At 34.9% G+C, this 22,757-nt stretch overlaps 1 protein-coding gene across 1 annotated transcript; it reads right to left on the bottom strand.

The window, feature by feature from the left end:
• Positions 1–3,031: 3,031 nt before the first annotated feature.
• On the bottom strand, positions 3,032–19,390 carry LOC136797426 (serine/threonine-protein kinase Nek8-like; the record flags this gene model as incomplete). The annotated part of the gene is given in 13 exon segments (XM_067054003.1): positions 3,032–3,148; positions 3,828–3,989; positions 4,707–4,865; positions 5,411–5,574; positions 6,933–7,083; positions 7,844–7,882; positions 9,512–9,667; positions 13,805–13,958; positions 14,725–14,903; positions 15,506–15,690; positions 16,822–17,030; positions 18,022–18,103; positions 19,341–19,390. Coding segments are annotated over 13 exon segments (1,728 nt in total), but the record flags the coding sequence as incomplete, so codon positions are not given.
• Positions 19,391–22,757: the final 3,367 nt, after the last annotated feature.

Here is a 22,757-nt window from a genome sequence, read left to right as displayed (position 1 = left end):
GCATTATGCTTAGCATTTTATTGTTTTCAAACAATAGAGCCATTGTTTAGGTACCCAAAATTGAGCCTGCATATGCTTATAAACGTTATGCTTATAAAAGAAAAAAACATGTATTCGAACATACGTGGAGTTTAAAAAAAAACGAATTACTAAAAATTTACGAACTAAACCTTACATCATTGGGCCATTCCATTTTATATCCATACAAGGGGGGGGGGGGGTGGACGAACATTTCCAGAGGGTTATCCGGGGAAAATTTCCAAGGGTGTTTTTTCATTTTTCCAATGGGGTAAGAAGTTATTCTAAAATTTCCAGGGGATAAAGGACTGATTTTAGCTCATCCACCCTCACTTAAAGGTATGAAAAGAATTTTTCCAAGGGCATTCTTGGAAATTTTACCATTTTCCAGGGGGTATCCACACATTTTCAATAATTTTTTTTTGACTTGAAAAGGTTCGTCCACCCCCTTGTATGGTTTTTTAATGGAACAGCCCCGTAGCACTTAGCTTTCAACTAAGAAAATGATGTGGTAAAAATCGTAACTCCTCCCTATGTAATATATTTTGAGATAAAACCAATTTTTGTAAACATACTGTATAGCCAAATTATGACCACCACATCCGTCTTATTAATGTACACGATATTTTTTAAAAGAACATCCAATATTTTTGAAGACTTCGAATGTTCATTAACTTTTCGAGTTTTAAGCCTAAAATAAAATGTTATTTTATTGTAATTTTTACCACCATTTTCCTAAGAAATCGGGTGTTTTAGAGTCCACAAACCCTTACGTTCTTAACTTGCTCTTACAAAAAAAAAGGTGTAATCTCCTAGTTGTTTGAACTTCAAAGATTGGAACATTACATGCATTCGAGCTTCCACCATTTTCAAAACGTTAGAAGTAGTATAATAGAAGCAACATAATGATGTTTTAAGTGATTTAGAAGACTTTTAAGTAAGCAAAAATCTAAAACCTAAAAATTAACCAGGAATCACTTTATTTTTACTTTTATGAATTTCTGGATCAATTTCCCTTGTTCATATTTTGGAAATTTTCCTCGCTTCATTCGTGAAATTTCAAAAGTTAGAAAAGTGAGCTCGGGAAATTATCCCGGATTTTGCTAAAAAAAGTCCCTAGAAGCCAAAGATGAGCCGAATATAACACTATAATCAAACTTTTGTGCAACGAAATGTGCTTATTTTTACCATATACGTTTATTTCTTATAAGAATATCCAAAACTTTTAAAGCCTTTGGATATTCTTAATTTTTTGAGTTTTAAGCCTAAAAATGTTCTTATCATTTTTTCATTTTGACCATTTTCCTAAGGAATCGGGTATTTTAAAGTCCATAAAAGTTTAAAATGTTCTTAAAATTATTCTTAATATTCTAGCCATCCAAGCCTTATGTTCTTATATAGTTTGTTCTCATAAAAAAACGCTTAATCTCAGTTTATTACAAATTGCAGTCAGAGAAAAATTTAATTTCAATTTTTATTTTCCAAAATTCGAGTAACGTTAAGTCAATCAGAAAATTCTACACGTCTTTACAAATAAAATACAGTAAGTAAAAAAATTGCGAAAAATTAAAATGCATGTAAAAAAACATTGGTTTGCATAGGTATAAATGTTTGTAAAAATTTTGCATACTTTTCCTTACTTCCATTTCGTAATGATCCTATGTAGGAGAGTGTATTGTTTATCAGAAAAATATTTTGGTGGGAATCTAATCTGGCGGATGGTCGAAAAAGTTTTTCAGAGGAAATCTAATTGGGTAGTCTGTTAGACGAAAACTGCTTTATTTATAGCGTTTTAACGTCTTTTGTTTTGATCTTATGTACGGAACTCTAAGGTAGACTAGATTTGACATCGACGTCCAACCTTTGCCAATTCGGTTTTCCAATCTAGTTTTCATTTTCGAGTTCTGTGTTTTCCCGCCTTTATGCACTCCACGCGTCACCCTGCGGTAACGTTTGATGACTTTCGCCAAACGCTTAAAACAAATGCAAAATTTGGTTTAGTGGGAGTTACTGGCTACAAACTTGTGAACGGCTAGAAAAAATAAATTTGGCGGTTGAAGGACACACCTTCGGTCAAAAACTGATGTTAAAGAAACAAAAAACCCATCTCAAGCCCCGGAAAAACAAATTTCGAAAATACATGAAATAAATAAAATTTAGAGGGAATTTAATTGGGCGGATGGTGGAAATAAGAAATTTTGGCGTAAATCCGTCGAATCCGCCAAATCCGCTAAATTTTCGTTCAGTCAAAATTTCTTCCTTTATGATATATTGAATAACGTCACGCGCTCACAAATTACATTCTACATATACTGCAGGAACTTGAAAATGGACCGCCAAACAAGACGCCATTTTGACAGATTTTAACATCAGTTCAAAAAAAAAATTATTTTAGTATCCTGAATGGTGTATATGATATTTATTTCCCAGTCTTTTAATCAATATTTTTCATTTGTACTAGGCAATCCAACATCGAATAATTAAGCAGACTTCATCCATCGAGGTCGATCATTACAACAATTTCCAGTTTCCACAAAAAAGAAGTAGATAAGTCACATTTATGGAACAAAAAATCCATTCGTTTAGATAAAAACGAGGTTGTGTACATATATGTGTTCTGGTTTGACTCTGACTGAGGACGACGGTAAGCAGTTTCACCGTCCTCGATTTCGCGAGCCAAAACTGCGAGCTGTTACAAATCGTTTCAGTCAATCTGCCGTCCTCAAAAGTGAAAAAGTGAAAATATACTCGTTTCACTAAAAAGCGTTCTTCGGGTGTCATTTGATGTTCATACTACGTTCGTGAAATGTTGTGACAAAGATGCTGATATTAATAAATGTTGCTCTTCCATTTAATATCCATTGAACTCAATGCTCAAAAACCAATTTCCTTGGAACTAATCATTTTTCTTTCTGCAGTGTACATTTGTCATTTTTCATTTGATAGCTGACGATTCGATAAAGATGAAACTTGAAGTACTATAATTCAGATTTTGTTTTGAATCATCTATCACTTATTGATATTATTTTATATCATTTTTATTGAAAACAAAATATTGCTGACTTACCAGTGAAAATAACCAACGACCATTCTTAATAGTTCATCGGAGTCAATGTTGAAGCGTTGTGAACTGAAAAAAAGTAAAATAATTTCAACCACATGAATTTTCAAATTTTCTTATTAGCAAACTGAGGCAAAACTACTTTACATAACTAACTAGAGAGCTGTTGCACCCTCCCTAGCTAGGGATTGGTTAGGAAAAATCTAGATTTCCAGATCTGGAAATACACATTGCCATAGCCTAGTTAATCAAAAAAAATTTCCTGTGTAATGTAATAACTTTAACTTTCAAAAATCTTTGTACCACTAACAGATAATTCAAAGGGCTTCCACGAAAATATTTCTTTCTAAATTTCTATATGGGAAGTATAAAAGAAAGCTTCCATGTAATGTAGAAAGTATATGTGTGACTAAATCAGACTAGATTTTATACCACTTTTACTTTAATGTTTTTAAATAATCTGTTCCTACTGTTAAAATGGTGTGCAATAAGAGACCAGGAAAGAATTATAGACCACGGTCTAGAGCGAAATCTTCAACCCAAGCAAGAAAAAACAAAAAGTTTTGAGTTTTGAAACGTATTTAGAATGGTGGATGGAATCTAGCCCTTTTTTGTTTTCATGCGGCTATTTTATCTAGCGATATATTTTATTTCCAATCTGTAATTCGGGTTAAAACCATGCATGCCGCCATGTATTATGGATGGGAAATAAGTGGGCTCATTTTTTTAATCCAAGTTATAATCGTACCTTTTCCAGCCAACAGCGTCGTTCGATGCGAAACTGAAAGTGATTGTATTGTGACGTCATTTTCTTCAATTTCAATCAGCTGTGGTTTCCAAGTATAGTCTTCATCTGTTCGGCGCCCTAAACGCCCGTGGCGGCTACTACCAAAACTATAGATCTGATCGTCTAAAAAAATGCAAATATAATGAATATCAAACATAAGTACTGCAGATTATATCTCATGATATAATCAGCTCAAACAAAAATGCATGCACTTAGCACTTTAACACTCTAAAGAACAATGTTGCTTTTCACTCTAAGTCAATAACGTTATTCCTTAAATATCACTGTAGTATTTAAGCGATCGTAGTACAAAGGTAAAGACCTCGGCTACGGTGTTCAAGGTTGTTGGTTTAATCCTCGGTGGGGTCATACCATAGACTTTGCACTTATTCTTCTCTTCTTAATGCATCAAGGGTAAGTCAAGCAATCCAGTGAACCCTCGCCTACCTTTGGGTAGACATTGGCAGTCATTTAAACGATAAACGATTTTGCTAAACCTACCTCATCCACCTTCACTACGTACGTACTACATTAGCGAGATTATGTATCGGAGATATTCTACGGCTACCGTTGCGGGGCTGCCCATGCGGGTCGTCACCAAAGGCGACATGTCGTTGTCTACTTTGCTCTGTACGGAAAAAACACCAAAACACCGTATAAGCAAAGTCGATATAATGCCACACGTCAAACATCGATTTCCCTCGCCGCTTTAACCAATTCGTAGAGAATTCCAGATACATAATCTCGCTATTGATGCCCCGAAAGTCAATGTCCCTGGAGAGAGGTTTCCACGTGGCATCAAAAAAAAGAGTGTACACTTAAATAAAGACAATGTCTTACCAGAGGTGACAACCACGGTATGTAGGTCACCGCAATCCATCAAATGTATCGGATTTTGTCTCGATAATTCAACAATTCCTGGTCGTAAATCATTTTCTTGCCTCTCGTAACCCAACTGGTAGCTTGAGTTTGCACCACAAGTGATTAGAAGTCCTGATTCTGTAATAAACAAAGAGAAAATCAAAATTTCACGTCATTGCAAGTGAACTACAAAAAACATGAACTCAAAATATTGTCACTCTTGAAAGGTAAGAGGGCAGTGAAAAAGATTTTTAAAAAGTTTAATAAGTGAAAAATTCTTTCGGTGGACTTCGTGTAGAATATATTTCCAACGTAGCATATTTTTGACGATACAATAACTGGTAAAAATTACTGTAACAAGCCCTCGTAAAATAAGTACAGTACTGTATACCATGAATCTAGCAGTCTATCTAAAAAATACTTGATAAGAAATTTCTGAATTTTAATAAACGTTGGGGTCCTAATAAGGTCCGTGGGGGTTGGAAAATTTTCGAAAAATTAATAAGCGTTGGGGCACGTTTATTAGGTACCTGAGAGTACCGTATTACCGTTTTACAAAATAACTTTTTGGCCCTGGTATTACTATATTTTGTGAGACGTTATAAAACGTCAAAATCTTAGGCCGAATAAACGTCAGGTAAAACCAAATCAATAAAAATCATTGAAAATCACAGCAAACTTACCAGTCAAGAAACAAGAATGCGTTGGACCGGTTGCTATGGAAATAATGCGATGCTCACATATGGGGTGACATGTGATCTTCTTGAAAACGAGGCAATCATTTTCCACTTTTGAAAAATTGCCTTTCTTCAATTCATTGTCTGTGAGTAATGCAAGCTTGTTGTTTCTGAGGAGAAAGAAGAATATTGGAATCAGATAAATTGTCGTGATATTTAATTTCGCGAATAGGCCTTTTCATAAATTATTTTGAGTGCAACGACTGCTTCGTTTGAAACCATTTCCAAGGTTCAAGCGTTACTTTACATAAATGAAGCATAACAAGTTGAACTCCTTTGGGAATCAATTATCATAGCAATATTTTGAGAACGAGGTAAGCGTTGCTTTTGACGTTATTCATGAAAAGCTTTATTCTTGCCATTTTCGTGATAAAAAAAAAACTCGCCCAATCGCGTGAGATTGCTGAATCCAGGGGGGGAGGTCCGGTAGTAAAATCTCAGACATATATGAGTAGTAAAAGGATTTTTACGAATCTTTACATACCACCACCCAGACTCTTGGAAGAGGTATTTTACTACCCTGGTAGTAAAAGTTTTTGGGACAATTTGTCATGGAGACCACCTACTTTTTGGTTGCTTTTAGGACTGATTTTACAAAAAAAGCTAAAAAATGATTATTTCTGTGACACATTTGTCACTTAGTGCAAAAATGTTTTGCCCTTAGAATCAAATTCTTTTTTATATTGACAAAAAATTTCGAGGATTTTTTGTTTGCAGCAAACAACTTTCCAACAGAAAATTTTTTCAAATTATAAAATTTTTTAGATTTTTTCGGAAAAGTCTTCCAAAAAATTGAGAGAATTACAATAATATAGCTAAAATTTGCTAATTTTACCAGTTTAACTACCCAGGTAGTAAAATTTTTTCAACATTTAACACATAGATACCACCTATTTAAGTATTTAACTACACTGGGTAGTAAAAGTTTTTTTCGATTTTTCGTCACACCACCACCGTAGTAAACGTCATTATGTCTGAGATTTTACTACCGACCCCCCCCCCCCCTGCTGAATGGCAAAACTAAATCCACCCAAAATTTTCAAAATTAATTCTTAAGCGTTAGGCTAGTATATGCCATTTTAAGGTACACTTTGAACAAATTTTTGAAAAGAAAGTAAAGAAAGTAAAGAAAGTATTACCAAACCTAGACTGCGTGCTTCCCCAGAATTGATTTTGATATAGGGGATGTGTGTTCAAAATTCCTGTCCCAGAGTTACCTGTTTCAATTCAAAAGCTTCAGAAATCCAATGATTGTATTAACCTCTAACCATTCGAATTTTTAATTTAAATTTAATGAAATCTAAAGATCTTTCATATTCACTTACTAATCAAGCTAATCATGTTTCTAAAACTCTAAAACACAAAATCTGGGGAAACTCTCGGACGAGAATTTTATATACAGGATACGCACGCACCCACTATATCAAAACATATCAGAGGGGATGCGTGCAGCCTATATCAAACCCACCTATTGTTTCCACAAGCATAGACAGCCCCTTTATCAGTAATAATGAAAGAGCAATCTGTTCCACAGACAACGGATCGAGGCTTCGTATCCATGGGCAACGGGACATTGGTTGGATTACATCTATTGTGACGGTCGTTCAAGCCAAAGTTACCTGGGAATATGAAGAAAGCTGTTAATGAAGGCCAAAAACTACCATTACAAAAGAAAAAGTTTAACAACTGAACCCAGTAGAAAGATGAGAGGATACACGTTTTTTTTTTTAAGAAACACACTTTTAAGAAACATGAGGCTCAGAATGCTGATTATGTCAAAAAGTTTGGAAACATGTAAGAAACATTTAAGGCTCAAAAGGCCGATTCTTAAGAAATATTGAGGCTGCTTGGTAAAACTAGTTTCTTAAAGAAAAACGTGTATTACATTGTAAGTAGTTTTTAGTTTTTTATAATGCTCCATACATATGAAGAGCGATGTCAGTAAGGAAGGAAGGAAAGACACTTTTTTTATTCTGCTACTGGCAGTTTCATGCTCTTGTAGCTTTATACAAAATGAACTGAAGTTGTCGCTAGAGAGCTCAAACCATTAAGTTTTGCGATTCAAAAAATTGTAATTGTAAGGTGCTATTTCTCTAATCCATATTGAAATTACAAAAGCCCAGATTGAGATTCCTGATGAAGAAAGTCCCAGGGCCCGGTCGTTTAAAAGTATAAGCAAGCCAATTAGATCAATTTTTTTGACTTAGCCAAAACAGCCAATCAGCTTTCTCGAAACGGAGTGGATCAGCCAATCAGAAAATTCAAAACAAGGAGGAAAATTTCTATTTTGCGATTTTTTCTATCTCAGTACTGTAGGACTATATCACTGACCTTGGAAAAAAAAAACAGAATATTTATTGAAATATGTGATAATCTTACCATGAGAGCCTCGTCCCCATACAAACACCTGTTGCTCAGCTAAAACAAAATAGAAAAGATTGAACTACGCATACATCAAAATGCCGCTCGATAGTGAACTGTTTCACTTAGGAAATTATCAGGTGTGATGGGTTAGATTGCTCATGGGCCTCGTAGAGCCGTTTGAAGTGATGGGGTCAAAATTTTGGGAAAAGTTAGTGGTATAAGCTAAGTGGTTACAAAGCATTGTCAGTTAGTATGATAGAAAAACAGTGGAGTTGTCCTTTGAAGCTTAGCTGAAATTCTTTTCTTTAAATTAGGCAAGCAAGCAAGCAAGAAGTAAGTAAGTCTGCGACCGCAGTCGGAGGCGACCCGAAGGCTCCTCTTTCGATAGCTATCTACCCGAAGGTAGGCAAGGCCGCTGTCACAGTAAAATATTACTCCCCAAAATTTATACTCTCCAGTCATTATTTACTGGGAAATAATTACTCCCCAGTAATCTTTTCCCAGGAAATTATTACTTCCGGGAGTACAAATTTACGCGAAAATAAAGACTCCCTTCGGGAAATTTTTACTCCCCTGAAAGTATACCAAAAAACTGGCATAGATCACGATCAACATTCGGTTTCCAAAAACAAAAACAATATGGAAACTTTTACTGTTATTTTGACATTAAACTTTCAGTTTTCTTGAGTGCGATTTGCTTGAGTTAGAAAATTGAGAGATATTTTAAAAACCTGGCTACATCTTGACACTGCAACACTGTTTTCTTTATTTTGAAATAATTCTTGAAATTTAATTCAAAAAAAAAATTCTAATAAAAAGGCATCTTTCTTGACTATGCTGATTTCGAACCACCCCCCCCGTTTATTCAACCCCCCCGTCTATTATATTTTACAGAAATTTCGGACCCCCTCCCCCTTTTATATTTGGACCCCTCTATTATTCGGGTCCTTAGAGTAGAATATTTCAAAAGAAAAATGAAGATAAAAATCGCTACAGTGGGGATAGCATTCTTTGATTTTTCCCCGAACGGATGAAAATATTCTTGGCGTCACCAGGGGTACAGTTCAACGGGATGGGTTGGGGTAACAACGGGTCACTTTAACTTGTAGATGATTTTATGGCTAGGTTTTCTTTTACAGCAACCACAACAATAAAGTTTATGGATTACAGTTTGCATACATTTTTAAAACGTCTCTACTTAGCAAGTGAATTCATTGATTGGAATGTCCAAATCGAATGTTTAATTCGAATATGCAATAGCCGGAATTCACCAGGGAGTCATAATTTACTGGGAAAATAACACTCCCCCCTATTTAGAGCAAATAAATTTGCAATTTGAAGGGGAGTAATTTTTTCCACGGGGGAGTAATAATTTCTCAGGTAATTATTACTCCGGGGGTCATTTTTTCCTGGGAAATTATAACTGAGGGAGTGATTTTTTCCGGAGAGTAAAGATTTACGGTTACACCGCCACTCTTTCTCTCTGGATTGCTCCACTTACCCTTGATCCTTCTCTTAATTGTTGAGCATCAAGCAGAGAGGCATCAAGTACCATTTTGGAAATCTTTGGTATGACCCGGCTGGGGGTTGAACCCACAACCTTGCGCACCGTAGCCGGATGCTCTACCACTTCACTATGGTCGCAAACAAGAAAGTAGAACGAAAATGGGGTAGATAACTTACTGGTCAAAGCCATCATATGGGCGGAACCGCACGAAATCTGTGCCACTGTTGAACCGACAAGATCTTCTACAACTCTGGCATGGCTGACGTCATTTGTGTTTCCGTGACCAAGGCAACCATCTTCACCGCTGCCCCAAGTCATCAGAATACCTTGGTCTAGAGAAAAATTGAAGAAAAAAATACGATACAAAATCATATATTTAGGAGAGATCCAATGCCGTAGTCTTTGAAACAATGTTAGATTTCACTGGAACAAAATTACGGGTTATTTCATCGTTTTGGTCATTCCTCCCTCATCAAAAAACGTGAATACATAAATTTGCTAAAGTGAAATAACTTTAAACAAGTGATACTTTGATGGACCTACCTGGATTATGCATTTAACACGTTTATAATTGATATCTACGTGACCATTAAACAATCATTCAGAACACAAATAGTGACGATCTATTAAAATTAGTCGTTTGCTTCTTATAAAAAACGTTTAGAAACCAAAATTTCATGCTCTTGAAATGTTCTTTCATATTCAAGACTTCGTGAGCAAAAAAACATCTCCAAAAAATTGAGTAATTTGGCTAAGAACATTGATGTATGTTTATTAATAGTGATTCTTATTGATAAAGATGCTTTTTTTGAGCTGAAAAATTCATTTTTTACAAAAGTCTGCTTGAGCCATCTACTTTCATACAAAAAATCAGAAGTCCAAAAAACCCTTTTATGGCCGTTTTTTTAGCTGAAATATACCCCAAAATCTTTTTCTCCAAAAATCGGGCTCCGTCACATTTGAGGGTTTATAATTATGCATCTTTATTTATTTTTATTTTTTATTTTCCAATTTATTTATTGTTGGTCTGCCATAGTAATAATAAAATACTAATTAATACCAACCGTAGAGAATAAACTAATTATATAATGAAGAATATAAGATAAAATTTTTTTTATATACATATTTTACAAAGACAAATATTTGTGAGGCTTATTTCTTTCAGTGAGGATTTAAAAGTTTCGATAGAGGATTCAAGCTTGATTTTTTCAGGGATCTGATTCCAAAGCAGGCTTCCTCGAAATAAGAAAGATTGAGTTCCGTAACGTTGTGAATTAGCCTTAGGTATAGACATTAAAACTTTGTTTCGGAAGTTGAATTTTATTTTCTTCGTTACGTAGATTTCTTGCATGAACTTCGGATTTAATTTGTTCTCAGATTTGTAGACCTCACAAAGTAAGAAGCAAAGCTGAGTTTCATGAACCGTCTTACATTTGGCGTTTTGCAATAAAACTTCATAATCGTTTCTGAAATCACAGAGTAGAGCTCTTAGGGCCCGCTTATGAACTTTAGTGATTTCTTCATATGTGGTTTTATTACAGAACATCCAAATGATCGGTGCATAGTTAAATATTGACATAATATAAGCATTAAATAATAACTTTCGCTGGTCAAAATTAAGATAAAAACGAATTCTGTTCAAACTCCAGATTCTGGATCTTGCTTTAGAGCAAAGTGAATTGATATGGGTCGCAAAAGAAAGATTGTTATCAATAGTTATGCCTAGAAGCTCAACAGAATCCGTTGATTTTATCCTAACATTTCCAACGCTGATTTCTACAGGAAGATTCCTATTTCCTAGAACCAACATTTGGAATTTTCCGGGGTTAGCTTCGAGGTAGTTATTTGAAAACCAGGCTAAGATTATTTCTAGGTCAAACTCAAGATTTGAGATGACCTCTTCAAGAGTTTCCGCACAAGAGTGTGAGGTGTTATCGTCCGCAAAATTGCAGATGCTGGCTTTAACAATAAAAAGAAATAAATCGTTTATGAATATATTAAATAAAAGGGGACCAAGAATTGACCCCTGCGGAACACCTAGAGTGATTTCTAACCAATCGCTATATTCAGAGCCGATCTTTGTTCTCTGATAGCGATTACTCAGATAACATTTTAGAAGATCGAGACTTTTTGTTTCAATTCCGTAGGCTTTAAGCTTTGCGATAAGAAGTTTGTGGTCAATGCAGTCAAAAGCCTTTGATAAGTCCATCAGTACTGCTCCCACCTTCCCGGACTCATCAAGACTTTGATGCCATTGACCAATCATTTGAATTAGAGCATGTTGAGTGCTGTGCTTAGCTCTAAACCCACAGAGTCTCGAATCAAAAATGCCATCAAAGTAGGATGAAAGTTGGTCGTGCATAATTCTCTCAAATATTTTTGAAAAAGCTGGTGGTAATATACTAATTGGCCGATAGTTTTTCTTCAGAAATTTATCTTCCTTTTTAAAAACAGGCGTAACCCTTGCCCTTTTTAGACTTTGGGGAAATTTAGAAGTACTGAAGGCAAGGTTTACGAGTCTTGATAATGGCCCTGACAGTATATCAGAGACCACTTTGATTATTCTAATGGAAAAGGGACCGCTGACAGATTTATCTTGATTAAGTTTGAGCATAATACAATGGATATCTTCAGGAGTTACTTCGCTAAAAGAGAAAGACTTGCTTGCAGATAGAGATTCGATGATGCGAAGTATACTAGGATGGTTTTCAAGCGGATCGGTTTCAGAATCTTCTGGAAGACTGCATTCTGAAGTTTTTAGGCCGAGATGGGAAGCAATATTTACAAAATAGTCGTTAAAAATTTTTGCTATGGAGGCTTCATCATCAACAAGTTTTGATTTATTTGAATCGTCAAGCAAGAAGATTTTCTCGTGATGTTGGACTTTCTTTGAGAAATATGGTTTTGCAGATTTCCAGAAATTTTCTGATGTCCCTAAATCACGAAAGTATTTTCTCTTTGCTTTCCTATTCAAATTTACAATATAATTTTTTTGTTTGCGATACAAGGTTTTATAGAGGGGGTTTCCGGTCTTATTTGCTTTGTTTTTGTAGTTAGAGCGAACCATGATTGCTTTACGTAGGGTTTTAGACATATGAGGTTTTTGATAGCAAGAAGTCGTAGAAAATGAAAGAGCCAATCTAATACCTAAGTAATTGATAATGTGCTTATAAAAAAATATCGAATTTGGCCAGTTTTTCTATAAAAACATGCCAAACAACCAAAATTTCACTCGTGAGAAAAGAAAAACATCTATCTCATAAAAAAATTGAGTAATTTGACTAAGAACATTGATGTATGCTTATTAATAGTGATTCTTATAGATAAACATGCGTTTTTTGAGCCAACAATTTTTTTTTGCAAAAATCTGCTTAAGCCGTCTTTTACCTATGATGGTACCCTACTTTTATGCAGAAAATTAGAAAAAATTAATGATCCAATTTTTCACAAGGCCAAAAAACCTGTTTTTTTAGCCGTTTTTTGGCCCAAATTTGCCCAAAAACATTTTTTTTCGAAAATAGGGTTCTGTCACATTCAAGGGTTTATGGTTATGCATCTTTGTGTAAAAAATCATAAAGAATGAAAGAGCCAATCTCGAGAAAAGCCAATACCTAAGTAATTGATAATGTGCTTATAAAAAAATATCGAATTTGGCCAGTTTTTCTATAAAAAAACGCCAAGCAACCCAAATTTCCTGTCTAAACACACATACTCTTCAAAAGTAAGCCCTCTTGAGAAGAAAAAACATCTATCTCATAAAAAAAATTGAGTAATTTGACTAAGAACATCGATGTATGCTTATTAATAGTGATTCTTATAGATAAACATGCGTTTTTTGAGCCAACAAAATTTTTTTGCAAAAATCTGATTGAGCCATCTTATACCTATGATGGTACCCTACTTTCGTGCAAAAAATCAGAAAAAATTAATGATCCAATTTTTCACAAAGTCCAAAAAACCCGTTTTTTAGCCGTTTTTTGGCCCAAATTTGCCCCAAAAATTTTTTTTTCGAAAATCGGGCTCCGTCACATTTTGGGCATTGCCATTTTGCATCATTGTGCAAAAAATCAGAAAAAACTAATGAGCCAATCTCGAGAAAAGCTGGTAACTAACGGACGGACGGACAAAGGTTAATTTATAGGACCTCCACCGGGGTAGGTCCAAAAGTTGATATTGCTCACAGACATCTTATTCCTTCACGTACAGATTTGTTTGACGTTGGTTTGACGTCGGCTATAGCCCGCCATGTTGTTTTCTAATTTACCTTAGATTTTCGAATGTTCGAATTTCAAAACATTCGAATCGCACTGTTGACGTTCAAAGTAAGGTTTTTCTTGTGCGACGGAAAACGAATATTACACAACAGATGATCACATATTCTTAAGACTTTCGTTGATTTTGCAGAATTTCGAGACGAAAAAACTTCGCTGAGACGGAAAAACTTTTAACACTGTTGATGTATTACGTACCTGATCTGACGGCGACAAACTTATCTCCGCAACAGACTTGTTGGATATTACTTTGTGTCAAGTCACCAATGATCTTTGGACTGAGGACATTGTAATTAGCCCGTGATCCCTGATCGTTGAATGAAGCTGTGGATGCAGTCGTAGCAAAACTGTTCTGGAGAAAATGAGAATCGTAAAGGACACGAGTATAATGCATAGCGTCAGCCTGGGTTTAGGTCCCAGGCAAAAAATAGGTCCCCCCTGAATTTTAAGTCCCCCCAAAGATTTATGAATTTTTCGTTAGCCCCCCAGGACTTTTGACCCTAGAAACTTTCAAAAAATTGATCCAGTAAAAAAAGGTTATTCCAATGTAAATTGCGTTCAGCTCTAAGTTTAAGATAAATAATTTTGCACACTTTCTACAAAAATATTGCGCCACAGACGAAAATTTTTCAGATTCATGAGCTTCAATTTGAGTAATTGAAGCCGACTATTAAGCTGAATTATTTTAGCCCTCACGTTAAGTGATGAGATTTTAGCTCCCCCCAAGTACATAGGTCCCCCAAAAAAAGTGGTGTACTTCCAGCCCCCTCCTCTTTTGGGAAAAATTTAGGGTGTAACCCCCCCCCCAACCAGCAGGGGGGGCTGACGCTATGTAATGATGAGCTGGAATTTATTGCTTCTGACTGTTGGGTTGTTAAATTACTTTGACGGGGTAAATTTTCACGAGGATTAAATTCAACGGTTAAACTATCCGCGAAATTTTAAGATTTCGCGGGAAATTATTTTCGCAGTTAATGCCTTTTCAAATATTTTGAGGGGACTTATTTTCGCGGGCTAAGGACAGTCGCATTGGACTGAAGGTGGCATTGAATTTTAGTCAACTAATAACTAATGAGAAAAATGAACAAAAAAGCATAACAAATTAATTTTTGACTTACCTCCCAAGACACAACACGACCGTATGACGTCAATCCAAGTTTCTTTGTTTTACCTGTGTACACTGACGTCACAAGTTGATCATGGAAAGGTAGAGTGAGTAAAGTGGGCGTGTCAGATACTGAACCCCACATGTAGACAATTGATGTTTGTTCGTGATTAGCACGTGTAGCTTCGTCACCTGTGAACAGAGCATTGATACTTGGATAATTTTCACGTACTCTTAGGTTCCAAATAAACAGCCCCCACTTGTTAATTTTTCGAAAGTTTTTCAACCCGGACCTTATTAGGAACCCCCATTTATTAATTTTTAAGAATAATTTAAGCTTTCAACAGTAAAGGTCCCTTATTTTGATTTTAGCCTATATTTACCTTATTTTGGGGTTTTTAGAAGTAAAATTTCCACCCCCCGGCAAATAGCCCCCCCCCCCGTTAATTAAAAATTTGAAAATTTTCCAATCCCCCTCCATTTATTTGGAACCTAAGAGTAAGTTGATAGAGATAAAGTGGATAGCACGGTAATCTATAGTCTAGCAAGTATTTTCAGACACAGTAGAAATAAAGCAAAAAGTAATGGAGGGAGCAATTTTAGTCTTATACAAAAGAGTTATACAAACTAAATCCCGTAACAATAATCGTATTGTCATATAACGCCTATACTACTGTATTACACGCATTATAAACGACTCCAGTCTAGGTAATATAAGACTTGTAGACAATCATTTCGATTGTTTCGATAGCCAGCCGGATCGGCTATCTATGAGGAACTCTAAAATCACCTACCCCATGATGTAAAACTTTGTGTTCTGTAAACTGAATCATCTACGGCGCCAATCGTACGCCCTCCACTCGTGGGCGTATTACCACTACCACCTGAATCGGACCCGGCCGACTGATTGGTTCCACTCCTGTCACTTTTATCTCCTTTCTTTGGTTTCCGCCTTTGGGCGTTGTTGCCACTGTTCCAGCTGAAAAAGTAAGGGGCGTTAGGGAGTTACCGTATTTTTATCAAATTAACGCGGGGCGTTAAGTGATTATTTTCGATGATGTGCATAAAAACTAGGAGAACAATTTATTTCAATATTTTAGTGTTCAAAGGACGCGTTAATAACTAGGAAAACAAATTGAGCACGCTAAAATGAGCGCCCTTTATCGACTCATCAGCATTAAGCTGAAACTATCTAACTAGGTTCAATGCATAGATTTATAAAGCCCGAAGGGCTAGATGTCGTGCTTTAAGCCATTATTGCAGGCGAAAAAGATGTCGGAAAAAATATTGTTACTATTGTTTTCGAAAACCCGCGAAGCTCCTGATCAAGCTTTGCAATTCTATTGTAATGTCACGTGACCTAGGTAGGCACACTTTTCAGCAAAAGCACGACATCTAGCCCTTTGGGCTTTATAAATCTATATGGTTCCAATAATCATTTATCAACGAGGTTACTGTCTGACTTTTTAATTCTGACAAGGATTATGTCATCCTAACTACGCACGATATTGCGAAGAGGTTTTGAAGCTTGAATGGTAAAATATGAAGAGCCTGTCGCACATAAAAAAATCATAGACACGTCTTTTTATAAGAACAAACTATACAAGAGCATAAGGCTTCGATAGCCAAAATATCAAGAAGAAGTAAAGAATATTTTAAGCCTTTGCGGACTCTGTAGAACACCGAATATGGACAAAAATACTCTAAAAATGACGAAAATAAGAACATGTCAAGAACATTTTTAGGCTTAAAACTGGGATTAAGGGAGTTTTTACTTCTTTTTGATAAAAGTCGTATTCCGCGGAAATAATTTCGACCGATCGTGAATATCAGTTTCGCAAAAATTAGTAACCGGGAATATTTTAGTTCCCTTAAGAAAAAAACATCAACCTAAATTATAGGTTAGAGTAAATCACTTACAATTGACGCTTTCTAATTTAACGTTCTACTATCCGATACGCTCAGTATTTGATAATATTGAAAGCCACCGTCAAAGAGAGACTCTCATAAACGACGCTATTCGCTATTCGATACCCTCCCTTATTTGATGAAAAATTAATCCCTCTTAAAAATCGAATTGGAGAGTGTCAACTGTAGTCAAAGTCCTTACTGATAACAAGGGATTCTTCCGACGTCGGTTTCCAAATCAAAATACGCATTGATCAATACAGGGGCCGCTAAGATGGCGTTCACATCGGGTCGTTTTGCTGGGTCGATTTGTAAAATGTCTTTGACCAGTTGTCGTAATTCATCGCTATAGTTCATCGGCATCGGGGAGTAGTCGCATCGTAATATTTTGCTAATGATCGCACTTAAGAACTGAAAATAAAAAGAGTCAAACGGTAACCAAGGAGAACTACCGGGTGCGCCACAAAAGTTTCTTTCTTTAAAACTAATTTTCTTGAAATCTAAAAATTTAAAAAATAACATTCCTATTTCATTGGAAAGAAAGAAAAACTTAAATTTTGATGGTTCATTTATAAAATTCGATTATCTTGATCAAAAGCTATGCTCAATTGAATCAAAAAGTTTTACTGAAAGTGCTCAAAAACGTTTGGTTCTTTAATTTTTTTAGAATTTGAGAAAATTAGTTTCAACGAGAGAAACTTTTTAGTGGCGCACACGGTATGATACATATTCTTTTATAAACATATTTTTTTTGGAAAACAGGCTCAGTTATGTTTAGCTGTATTTTGGAATCAAGCTCAAATTATGCTTGCGATATGCTTATTTTCCCAAAAAATATTGTAATGTTCTATATCATCACTAGAGTGTCTTCTTCTTCTTCTGTCACCAACCCAGACGGCACACAACGTCAAAACAACGTCCATGTGACATTCATAACGTGCAAATAACGTTATTTGAACGTTAAAACAACGTTGTGTGCCAGCTGGGAAATAGCAAGCTTTTCATTCACTTCCAAGGTTCATATAAAATGATTCGTATAAAGATTCCCCAAGTACAAAATCCATGACCAATGAACAATAACCAAAGCTCAATGATATGTTTGCTATATGCACTGACCTTTATATACCCTGTACCAAGCTTCTCAATCCCTAATGGCGGCACTACTCAATAGCGGTGTAAATGCATCGAGATCGTTAGGTGTACTTTCCTTCAAATACTCTTGATGATGTAGCGCCGTTAAACACTGTAATGGCTTAATCTCGGGTACCAATTCCAAAAAAACTCCAATCAAAGATGTTGGATATAGCTTGGTCCAGGGATATATAAAGGTCAGTGGTTAAATGCTTATTTTTCAAAGGGCCGATATAGTAACGAATTGACTTAAAAAGAAAGGCGTACGTACCTCGGCATCGAATGTTCGCTTCAACGTGATTAACTCATGAAGAATGCAACCTAACGACCAAATGTCGGATTTGTAATTGTATCTTCATATTGAACAGATTAAATATGTTAAGGTAAAAAGTTACAACAAACTTACTTAAGCGTCATAGCGCATTCATTAAAAGAGAAAATTTTCGATAGATAAAAATACACTTGGCACTCTCTAATTCGATTTTCAAGGGGAATGAGACTTTCACTGAACGAGGAAGCGTATCGAATAGAAGAGCGTCGTTTATGAGAGTTTCTTGTTGAAGGTGGCTTTCAATATTATCGAATAATGGAAAGTATCGAATAGTAGAACGTTGAATTGTAGAGAAACTTTGAATTGTAGAGAAAAGTTGAGTTGTAAGTAAAGTATGTAAAAGTATCTGAAACATTGTGCACCACCAAAAAAACAGTTTGAAAAAACTGAACAAGCCAACATTATTTGACCTGAGCGTGTGGATAGAATCACATAGATTTCTGTAAAGCCCAAAGAGCTAGATGTCGTACTTTAAGCCATCACAGGTAAAAAAAAGTTAATATCACAAGAAAATATTTTTGAAAATCCGAGAAGTTTCTGATCGGTCAAACGCTGAAATTCTATTGTAATGTCACGTGACCTAGATAGGATTTCCTACCTAACAACGGCACACTTTTCAGCAAAAGTACGTCATCTAGCCCTTCCGGCTTTATAAATCTATGGATAGAATCCCTTTAGATCGAGTTAAATTGGGGTATACCAAATTTCTTTCGATCAATCAACTAGCAGTTTCACTGCTGAAAAGCTAATTCCATGACCCGGATACCATTGGTAAAGTTAACACAGCAAAACCTGTTTGCTGAAGAGCCTTGCACTTTATTTTATTGGATATTTCGATTTTGTAGGGATTCAGTGGCTTTTAGGCTATATTCCCAGTCTTATTGCAACAATAGCGAGTTTATGTATTTACACTTTTGAGGCTGGTAAAGTGACTGAAGCGATTTGGAATAACCCACAGTTCTGACACGCAAAATCGGGGACGGTAAAAGTGCTGATTTACCGTCGTCCTCAGTCAGTCAGGATCTAGTCAAATTAGAATCTTACCATCTTCGTCGCAGAAAAACACACATACATAAACTCGGTAATTTTGAGCTTTTGGATCCCGCGATCATAAGGTCTTAAGACTCTACGTTGAAGAAGTAGATTAGAGCACTTGTGGTGTTTAAAAAAAATGTTTCAGGTAATTCCTTTTTTAATCTTTTTCTGACTTTCATTGCCTGATTGATCCACAAACAATTGTAAAACGAATGAAAAGATACGATTTCCCCTCCACAACTTCAGGAGACATGTAATGTGCAGTTCCAACAGTCTGAAGAGAAAATGAAAAAGAATTTTTACAACGTATGTTTTGAACAGAATCATTCCATATATAGATGATGCTCTCTAAATCAATTTTCAAAGGGGATTGGATTTTCATCAAATAAGGGAGCGTATCGAAAATTGAGGGTTAGCTGTATAGATCAGTTGTCGANAAATTCGGCATGAAAATATGATACTTTCATCACTGCATATATCAATATATATCTGGGTAAAAAAAATGATCCGTCTCATTTCATAACATTGAAAAAGTTTTCATCAGCCGACATTACTGCCATTTTAATGAAATTAGGCGGGAGATTAGATTTGATAAGATATTGAATTATTAAATATTTTTGGATGATTTTCTTCTTTAGAATTAGTATATGTAATCACATGATAACGAGTGCAATTCGAATATAATTGCACGAGTGATTTTTTTGTTATTAATTTTCCGAGTCCTAAAGGACGAGGAAAATTTGAAACAAAAAAATCACGAGTGCAATTTTCGAATTGTACGAGTTATTATGTGATTACGAGCTAATCGCACAATGACTGTCACTACTTTTTCCCAGTTAGGAAAGTAAATTACAGAAATTACACTGACAGTTTTATCTTTTTCTCTTCTCTTTATGTCTTTCTTTTAGTATTATTTTTTGATTTTCTTTCTCACAAAATAAATTTCGAATGCAATTAAAACGTTCGATGCAAAAAAAATGCAAGAAAAAACATTAAAATCAATTTTGTAAACATTGGCGCGGCATTGGAGAGTGTGATTAACGATTAATTGCTCTCTACAGGATGCAATTAACGATTAATTGCTCTCTTTGAGGGCGTGCCAAATAAGAAAAAATAACCCATCGTGTGATTAAAGTCAATATTAAATAAATTCATAGTTATATCTATTTACTCATAATTCGTGTTCTAAAAATCTAAAGTATGCCTTATTTACATAAAATGACTTAAATTAATAAGATAAGATAACAAATAATTCATAATATATATAATTTTTTCTTAAATGACAAGAATTGATATGGTATAGAAGGAGCTTATAGGGTTGGGGGATATTTCTGACAAAATTTGACATTGTAAAGCACTATTCGAATTTAAGAGATAAGATTTAGGTTACGGTTCAACAAATTGTATTCGTATAAAAATGGATGACTAACAAAAGAAGTCGAACAATTACTTCTTCAGTTGTGTATCGTGCTTCTTTTCCCGAGTGCTCTCCTATTCTCCGTCTGATCTGTTTCTTTGGTGGTGTTGTCAAACAACCATCTTTACTTCTTTTTCTTAATACGAATTATTTCTTGGTCTTCTGACGAGACGATGTTCATTTTGTGATAAGTTTTCTCCACACGTCTTTGACATTGCAGAGAATTGATATTTCGGCTCCCTCCGCCGAGCTCGCGATACGTTTTTCGACTTTCTGTAGAGAGAAAATTATAGAAATATACTCTACTTCTTCTTAAACAGGATTATCAAACAGATTAGTTGCCCATTTATCTTTATTTCAAATTGAAAATAATCCAAAATGACTTGAAGATTACAAAAAAAACATAATAGCAAAGAAAGAAATAACGTGTTTTAGACAGGTTATTCCAAAAATAACTTGAACGGATGAGTACTTACATGATCATTGGAGGGCCACTTTAGCATTATTGACGTATAATCATCGCCAAGTCTTTACTTCTTACTTTTGTTTCACTCTGTGGCTTACTGTAAAGTTCGTATGAAAGCATTTTACAAGATTTCGTGACAAGTCAAGGGCTTTCTTTCCCTCTTTATTTCTGTGCCAATTAAAATCTCTTTTATCATCAACATTTTTCTATAAAAGACTTAATTGGACTGCGATTGAAAATATCTTGATTTCTCCACAATTATAAATGTGTTAACACAGGGTCCCAAAGGGAATGGTGTTGGTAAGTTCAAACAGTTAATTGTAATTGTTTTTGAGGAAACCGCCGAAATTAATTTTTCAGCCTTTGATATATCGCCAAAAAAAAATTACAAGAAATTACGTATCCTTATTTTCTTCCATCAAGTTGAAGCATTCGAGTTTAATTTTAACAAGTTTAATTAATTGAACTGTTTTATGAGCTCTTCATACATACCATTGCCAGAGCTTGCCCCAGGCGAGGGTTAGTTAACGCAAAAACTTAATACTACATGTTTTTTATAAGAACAAACTATATAAGAGCATAAGGCTTAAATGGCCAAAATGTTAAGAACAAGTTGAGAACATTTTAAGGCTTTGGGGACTCAAAAACACCCGGTTTCTTAGGAAAATGGACATAAATACCCATAAAATGGGGGAAAATAAGAACATGTTAAGAACATTTTTTGGGCTTAAAACTCAAAAAGTTAAGAATATCCAAAGGCTTCAAAATTTTTGGATATTCTTATAAAAAACGTGTATTCATGAAATATCAAAGCGATTTCTATTTTATACATTCCCGATTCGTTCTGTATGTAAATCTCCTCACACTCACCGACCATGAAAATTATTTACGGCTGATTTGCGAAATTCCCAATAATTTTTATGCTATCTATAATGTGAAATACAGGCTTAATTGCAGCCTGCTAGCCATAAGCGCAGCGTCGCAAACGCTGAGAGGCCCAAAACATTGAATCGCTTTAAATTCAAAATACTCAAACGAAACAAAGGTAGCTGCCAAAGCATTATACTATTTTCATTTTATGAAAATTTCAATTAAATTGTTCTTCATTCCTTCTACAAAACGCCTTTGCACTTGATTCAAATATGTAGGGAGTAAAATTTGCCTTGCATTATATTTTTCAACTATAATGAAGTAAATCGAGATTTAGAGAATTAAATAAAATATCTTTGTATGCATAATGGCTAGACATTCGAAAAAAAAAACTTTGAAAATAATCTCAAAATGAAATGAAATGAAAGTCATGTATTATGTATTTGAAGAAGATTGATTTGAGCACGTCCAGTTTTCAACCCTTAAACAAAAATCGTTTCTAAACATCTCCAATTAGTCTCGTTGTAGATATTCTGGTGAAGGTGCTGAAGCACAATGCTTCAAAGCCAGAAATGGGAGGATTTGTAGAGCTTTGTTAGTTGATTGAAAAAATGTATAGAAAATGTTTTAAACTAACACGAGCAAACGTTTTTATGTATAGATTTTACCTGGTTTTTTGTAAAGATTATAAATTTCCAAGAATAAATTCAGGTGAACTTTTGGCAATACCCTCACCTAAAATCTTTATAATGAATTAATGAGTTAATTAGTAATTTTATTTTAATGCGTATAAAATGCATAGTAATTTTATTTTAATGCGTATAAAATGCATTAGAATCAATAAGAAATTGAAGAGGAAATCTTCATACACAACTATTTACTCAACTC

This window comes from Clytia hemisphaerica, unplaced genomic scaffold (genome assembly GCF_902728285.1).
Source record: "Clytia hemisphaerica strain Z4C2 unplaced genomic scaffold, Clytia hemisphaerica genome assembly, whole genome shotgun sequence".
In the NCBI taxonomy this organism is placed as follows: domain Eukaryota; kingdom Metazoa; phylum Cnidaria; class Hydrozoa; order Leptothecata; family Clytiidae; genus Clytia; species Clytia hemisphaerica.
The sequence above is the reverse complement of the archived record's forward strand: the minus strand, read 5'-3'. Positions and strand labels throughout refer to the sequence as shown.